General features: G+C 43.2%; 1 protein-coding gene across 2 annotated transcripts; it reads right to left on the bottom strand.

Annotated features, from left to right (window-relative positions):
* Positions 1-356: 356 nt before the first annotated feature.
* Positions 357-5,760, bottom strand: LOC149290510 (uncharacterized). 2 transcript variants are annotated; one of them, XM_089489379.1, is made up of 3 exons: positions 5,600-5,760; positions 5,163-5,283; positions 357-1,937 (listed from the first exon to the last, which is right to left on the bottom strand). In XM_089489379.1, the coding sequence occupies exons 1-3, from the start codon at positions 5,663-5,665 to the stop codon at positions 784-786; spliced, it is 1,341 nt and encodes a 446-aa protein (XP_089345505.1). In that variant the 5' UTR covers positions 5,666-5,760; the 3' UTR covers positions 357-783. The 2 variants fall into 2 exon arrangements, with proteins under 2 accessions (XP_089345505.1, XP_089345504.1); XM_089489378.1 differs by lacking the exon at positions 5,600-5,760 and having other exon boundaries at positions 5,163-5,472.
* Between the last annotated feature and the right edge of the window lie 1,423 nt (positions 5,761-7,183).

Consider the following 7,183-nt stretch of genomic DNA (forward strand, 5'->3'; position numbering starts at 1 on the left):
CCTTCCTTTGAGGAGACTTGGAGGATGCCAGAATGGAGCCCAAGGAGGAGCTGGACTCAGGAGGGAAAGGGAAGGAAGGAAGGCTCTGCTTTGTACATAGAGCTCTATCTGTCTCTTTGGTATGTGTTTGTGTGTGTTTGCCTCTGTTCTTCTTATGGCTGGGAATGGAGCTGAGGGCTGATGAGAGAATAAAGTATATTTTGTGCAAATTCAGAACTTCTGTACAACAAAGAGTCCAACACTTTGAAACAACAAATAACTTTATTGAGAACACATAACCAGAAATTCAGTGTTTAAACCAGAACTGTCCTCCCCAAGACAAAGAATACATTGAAACCCCAACACCTAAACCTCCACCTTCTACCACACCTAGCCCCCACCTGCACAGGCGCAAAGTCTATGCCACAAAGGGAACAAGACCCCCTTTGCCATTCCCAGAAACTAGCCTCTTTCTGTTAATACCTGCCCCCACCTTTCTTCAGACAACATCCCACACTTTCCAAAAGCTATCATTCCCATAACTATTCTAGCCAGTTGTAAAAAAAATCCCATCATCCCCTATCTAGCTGACCTATACCATGACCCATAATCCCCAGCCAAGTTTATAACCTGAAGCAATTATCTATACTAATAGCAATTAAACTTAACAAACTATAACTTTAAAACATAAACAGACATATAGACAGAAAAACGTAACACACAAAATCACAAGGGCCTTTTCTTTTCACCATTGGATTGAAAATATACTTTTTGTATTCCTTATTGGAAACTAACAATGTTAGTTTACTGCTGAGATTTGAGTGGCTTCTCTCCTGTGTGGACTCTCTGATGTGTCACTAGGCTTGACTTCTGAGAGAAACATTTCCCACAATGCTGGCATTTGTATGGCTTCTCTCCTGTGTGGACTCTCCGATGTATCACTAGGCTTGACTTCTGAGAGAAACATTTCCCACAATGCTGGCATTTGTATGGCTTCTCTCCTGTGTGGATTCTCTGATGTGTCACTAGGTGTGAGTTTGACAAAAAACATTTCCCACAATGCTGGCATTTGTATGGCTTCTCTCCTGTTTGGACTCTCTGATGTGTCACTAGGTGTGACTTCCGAGAAAAACATTTCCCACAATGCTGGCATTTGTATGGCTTCTCTCCTGTGTGGACTCTCTGATGTGTCACTAGGTGTGAGTTTGACAAAAAACATTTCCCACAATGCTGGCATTTGTATGGCTTCTCTCCTGTGTGGAGTCTCTGATGTGTCACTAGGCTTGACTTCTGAGAGAAACATTTCCCACAATGCTGGCATTTGTATGGCTTCTCTCCTGTGTGGATTCTCTGATGTCTCACTAAGTCTGACTTTGAAGAAGAACATTTCCCACAATGCTGGCATTTGTATGGCTTCTCTCCTGTGTGGACTCTCTGATGTGTCACTAGGTGTGAGTTTGACAAAAAACATTTCCCACAATGCTGGCATTTGTATGGCTTCTCTCCTGTGTGGACTCTCTGATGTGCCAATAGGTGTGACTTCCGAGAAAAACATTTCCCACAATGCTGGCATTTGTATGGCTTTGCTCCTGTGTGGATTCTCTGATGCATGACAAGGACTGATTTGTAGGCATACCTTTTCCCACAACACTGGCAATTGTATGGCTTCTCTCCTGTGTGGACTCTCTGATGTATCACTAGGTTTGACTTTGACAAAAAACATTTCTCACAATGCTGGCATTTGTATGGCTTTGCTCCTGTGTGGATTCTCTGATGCATGACAAGGACTGATTTGTAGGCATACCTTTTCCCACAACGCTGGCATTTGTATGGCTTCTCTCCTGTGTGGACTCTCTGATGTCTCACTAGGTGTGACTTTGAAGAAAAACCTTTCTTACAATGCTGGCATTTATGTGACTTCTTTCTTGTGTGGACTCTCTCATGACTCACAAGTTCTTCTGTAAAGAAGGACAATCACAGTCAAGAATGAATATCAGAATTAAGAGAGGAGGGTGTTACCCCAATTTTTAGCCCTTGTTGAACCCTCCCTATTTGATATTAAATTAATAAAGTTGCTGAGAGTGACCCAAGCATGACACTATTGCAGATGTCCCGAAATCCATGGAACAATTGTATCCCTACTAACAGGAGCAAAGAAGAGATTGTAGTAGAACTGCCTTAAGGGAATCAGTCGAAACAGATAGTCAAAGGGCTGTTCAAAAAATATTCCATTAAAAATGTGCAAAAATACTTTGATTGACAGTTGGCATCATTTCCTGTGAGGCTGCCATAGAGTACTGAGTCAGAGCCCAAAGCATGATGCAATCTAACTGCAGAGGTCACTTCATGCTGTTTGGCACCAGGAGATGACTCACAACCAATACAGTATACAGCTCACATGTGAATTGGTGTTGACTGGATTGGAGTTGTGTGTACAAGAGATGGTGAAGTTGATGGAAGTCAGAGAGCTTGCAAATATTTGTATTATTTTGCAACTCAGGATAGAGAACTTCCAAGGACTTGGGTGAAATCAACTGTGTCTGTGAGTTACTTTTAAGTGTGGACAGTAATCAGTGCACTGCCAAAACCTATATCTGGATATTTGTTTCCATACTCTGCTATGTTATTGTTGAGCTGCATCTGGAAGTGTTGTTTCCAGATCGCGCTGTACATTGGCTTATGAACAGGACTGGAATTCAGAGCCAAGAAGGACCTGAGTGCTAATCCCTTTTGTCTGAGGTATTTGCATCAAGCGTCCATTGCATTCAATTTGGATTCAGACCATTCTTTTCCCACCCAGGAAACATACTAAAGTGATTTAAACCATTTTGAACCCTTAGTCTCTGTCCGTAAGCAACAATTTCAGTATAAATGTCTGCCCCGATATTTACTGTTCTTTGGCGTCAGTCCCGTTGTAGACAGACACTCTGTTGGTTTACATGGCTAAGCTCCTCAATATACTCAACAAACCTACTTTCCATTCCCTTGCAGGACTCTGAGGAATTGGAATCAAGAACATTCTAGGAAATGTATTACCATTAGTACAGCTTTACATTATTCACCAATCCCACCCTTGTTACTTACCTCTTGTGTGTATGTATGAATGCTTGTGTGTGTGTGTGTGTGTACGCGCGTGCATGCATGTATTTTGCTTTTTCCCTAAATAAAACATAAAAACCCATTTGAAATGCCTCTGGAGTTATGTAAGATTGCGTGCCTGGTATAGTTGGGCTGACCTCCGAGGTCACTGTTGCCTGAACAAAATTATGTCTCTTCTTTGAGCTAAGTACAAAATCCCCCCCCCCCCCAAAGCATAGCACTTGCAAGTGTCCTCCCCAGACTCCAGCATTTTGGGTAACAAAGGGCCTCTGGAACGAAAAATGCAGCTAAGCAAGCTCAGGTTGGAAAATAAAAGTGCTTTTTCTCTAATTGTGTCCTCCTTTCCTTCCTTCCGAAATATTACTCATAATTGCTAAATAAAACCACTTTATATGACTGAAAACAAGGACCTGAGCCGGTTCTCATTAGTTCACTGAAACCAGTTCTGAAAATCTGTCAGAACTGCCTCCCAATTCCCAAGGCCCCTCTCCTGGCCCTTCCCAGGGGTCCCTTCCTCTCCGCACAGAGCTAGGCGATCCTGGCTTTGCTCCTGCCTTCCCCTCCTGGCTCCCAGAGGCCTGATCCCCTTCACTTTCTCCCTCTGCTCTCTAACCTTCTTTCTTGCTCATCAGCATCTCATTTTCAGCATCTCTTCCCTGCCTTTCAATTTTTCACTTTCCGTCTGTCTCTTTATCACAGACACATACCCACAGAGTGTGATGCATAAAAGGGACACTTTTAGGCCCATTTGTTGAGAAAGGCAGGATAATCAATATACAAATAATTCATTGGCAAAGGCAGAGCAAAGGAGCTGGGACCTGGACTCCAATTTTGGTGAGGGTCAAGTGCCAGGGAGCAGCCTTAAAACAGCCTTAAAACATTTATAAGACAGGCATGGACTACTGATGGGGTTTGGAGGAGATCTCAGGGGCAACCCCACATTGTATTTCCGGGGGGGGGGGGGAGATGAAATAATATTCAACATCGCAAAACATCCCTTTGGGGAAGTGGACACCATTTTGCCACTCTTGGGCTCCCCCTGAGCCACTGCAGGCCCAAGAGAGTTCTTTCCCCCAAGAAGACTCTCCAGAGCATTAAAAGGATGGAATAGGGGCCAAAAAAGGTAGGAAACTTGCTCAGGGATGTGCTGAGTACCATTTGGGTGTGAAAAGCATTAATCTCAATGACTTCTTTCCACAAAATCCTAGAACTGGCAGTTTAGGATGGAGTATTTACAATCCTTAGAAACTGGAGAGCAATAGTGCCTCTCTGAACTACAGATTCAAATATTCTACAAGCTGTTGCTATCACAATTAAACTATGCTTGAAAGGGCTCTAGGATTCCAAGTAGACCGCAAGTTGAACATGCGCCAACAGTGTGATGCAGCAGCTAAAAAGGCCCATGTGATTCTAGGCTGCAGCAATACAAGAATAGTTTCTAGAACAAGGGAAGTAATAATGCCACTCTATTCTGCTTTGGTCAGGCCTCCCTTGGATTAATCATGTGTCCAGTTCTAGGCCCGACAATTCAAAAAGGATGTTGACAAATTGGAGCACGTCCAAAGGAGGGCAACCAAAGTGGTGAAGGGTCTGGAAACCATCAAGCTCTATGAGGAGCAGCTCAGAGAGCTGGTTATGTTTATCCTGGAGAAAAGTAGATAAAGAGTAAATATGATATTCATTTTTAAGTATTTGAAAGGGTGTCATTTTGCGCAAGGTTGCTTTTTGCTGCTACAGAGAAAAGGAGACACCACAATGGATGCAAGCCGCAGGGAAAGGGGTTCCACCTAAACATTAGGAGGAACTTCATGACAGTAAGAGCTCTTTGACAGTGGAATATACTCCCTTAGAGTTTGGTGGATTCCTCTTCTTTGGAGGTCTTTAAAGAGAAGCTGGATGGCCATCTCTTGGGGGTGATTTGAATGTGTATTCCTGCATGGCAGAAGGGGGTTGAACTGGATGGCCCTTGTGGTCTGTTCCAACTCTATGATACTATAATTCTAGTGGAACCAAAGCAAAATGATAATATAGTATGAAAGGGACCGTAGTCTTTATAGAAAGAGCCATGGATTCAGGTTCCTTACCTACAGAAGCCACATTCTCATAATTGTCAATCATTACATAATTGTACATAAGTCTCTGCTTCTTCGTCAACAGATTCCATTCATCCTCAGTGAAATATACTGCCACATCTGCAAAGGTCACCTGAAATAGAAAATAACCCTCATCCAGAGAGTGTCTAAGCAAAAGGGGAGGAAAGCACATGGTGCATCCAAATATCATTTCATCACTTCACAATTCAGTCCAAGAAATAAACTTTAAATTTTGTTAGCAAGCAAAAAGCTACTGCCTTTGAGATCAGTTTGTATTGAATCCTTTTCGAAAGTCCCTGAAAAAGTGGGGTGACAGAGGATTAACCAGGACTTTCTCTGCCAAACTGAGACAATATGTTTGCCACTTGCCTTCCTGAGTTGGCCCAGCAGTGACACAAATGAAATTAATAGTCAGGATGGCGACTCACCAAAGAGTTGTACTTGGATAGCCTCTTTCTCTTCAACTCCCTCTGCTTGGCCTCTGTGTTGGCCATTAGGTGGGAAGGGGGTGGGGGTCCTGGTAGCCTTGCACTTGGGTCTCTTCCTACAAAATATGCCCCAAAGCTGTGTATAAGGAGGCCGAGATGAAGTTCCTGAGAAAAAAGACTAGGGTTAGGCTTGATTTGTCAAGAAACCCTGCATCACTCAAAGACACAGAGAACAGAGTGCTGCTAGTGAGATACGCAGGTGACATATGCCTTTGGGCCAATGCAGAGGTGGGCATCCCCTTCCTCCCTCTTCACCAAACAAAGCCCCATGGACCTAGCATAGATTCACTACAGCTCCCCTATACAACAGATACTCCATGTTAAAACGCTTTTGACGTTGCTATGTTGCACACCATGTGAGGCAACACGCTAATGTATGGCGCTAGTTTCTCCACCTTGACTGTAGTCAGTAGCTTGTGAGCTGAAGAAACACCTGTCGCTTTCTCAATGTAATCTTCTCTCAGATGAGGCTTTTATTCATATAAGAAGTTCCACTGTGTACAACACTATATACATCGACACCCTCCACCATCCACACCAGTAACAACCCACTCTGAGGCACACACTGTCTGACTCTTCCTCAGTGACAGTTGAGAATGACAGTTGACAGTTGCATCAACATTCCAGTGATGCACTGTTTAAATGCTGACACATCTAACTGCCACTAGAGCTGTCAATGACTTCCACAACAGCTCCCCCTAGTGGCCACATGCATGTCATTTCCTCAGACCTGTTGACCATGGTCCTGACACTCCATGCCTTGTGAGAGTGGAGGGGGGTCAGGGGATGGGGAACTGGAGAGGACCCTGGCTATGTCCCTGTAGCTAGATGTGAAATGAGCGCATCATCTGCTGAAACCTCCTGACCTCCCCAGTGGCCCTCAGAGGAGAATGCCTTCCTTTGGCTTCTGGCTAGAGAAACACAGCTGGATGCTTCTCCAATGCCTCGCACCCAACACTCTCATCAGGCATGGAATGAACATGGAGCATGGCTTCCACAATTCCCATCTTTCATTTTGTATTCCTTCTGATTTCACATCTATTTTAAACCTCTCCCTCATTTGACGATAAAGATACCAGTGACAATCTAGGCCAGATTCTTCAAGTTCTTCTTGTGTTTTGATCTCTAGTTTTCCTTGTGATTCTTTCAGTACATCCTTGTATCTTAACCATTTAGTTTTCTGGATACCTTTCTTCCCAAAAAGAGCCTCATGCGGCAAACACCATAAAGGTATTTTTGGACATATTCTACACTTCTTTTTCCCCAGATCTTCAATAGAGCTTTTCTTAGGAAATGATTTGAGCTTTCTTTATTAACTTTCTCTTTACCGTAAATTAGGTATCCATGCCACCCAAATCTTAAATGTTCACCCTCCAGACATAACAACTGTTCATTCTCTAACACAAACCATTCTCTAATCCAAACTAAACAACAAGCAGCATAATAAAGTCCTCTTCTACTTTTGTCATCACAAAGTATTTTCGTTTTTATCCTGGCTCTTTTTAAATTCCAAATAAAATTTGA

Source organism: Sceloporus occidentalis, unplaced genomic scaffold, assembly GCF_023333645.1.
Source record: "Sceloporus occidentalis isolate IW3139 unplaced genomic scaffold, rSceOcc1.0.p SCAF_39, whole genome shotgun sequence".
NCBI lineage: Eukaryota > Metazoa > Chordata > Lepidosauria > Squamata > Phrynosomatidae > Sceloporus > Sceloporus occidentalis.

Coding starts and splice junctions, on each gene's coding strand:
- LOC149290510 (XM_089489378.1), bottom strand. CDS start 5,361: ATGATATTTGGATGCACCATGTGCTTTCCTCCCCTTTTGCTTAGACAC. Junction 1,938..5,162: donor TGAGAATGTGGCTTCTGTAG/GTAAGGAACCTG, acceptor CCTTCTTTACAG/AAGAACTTGTGAGTCATGAG.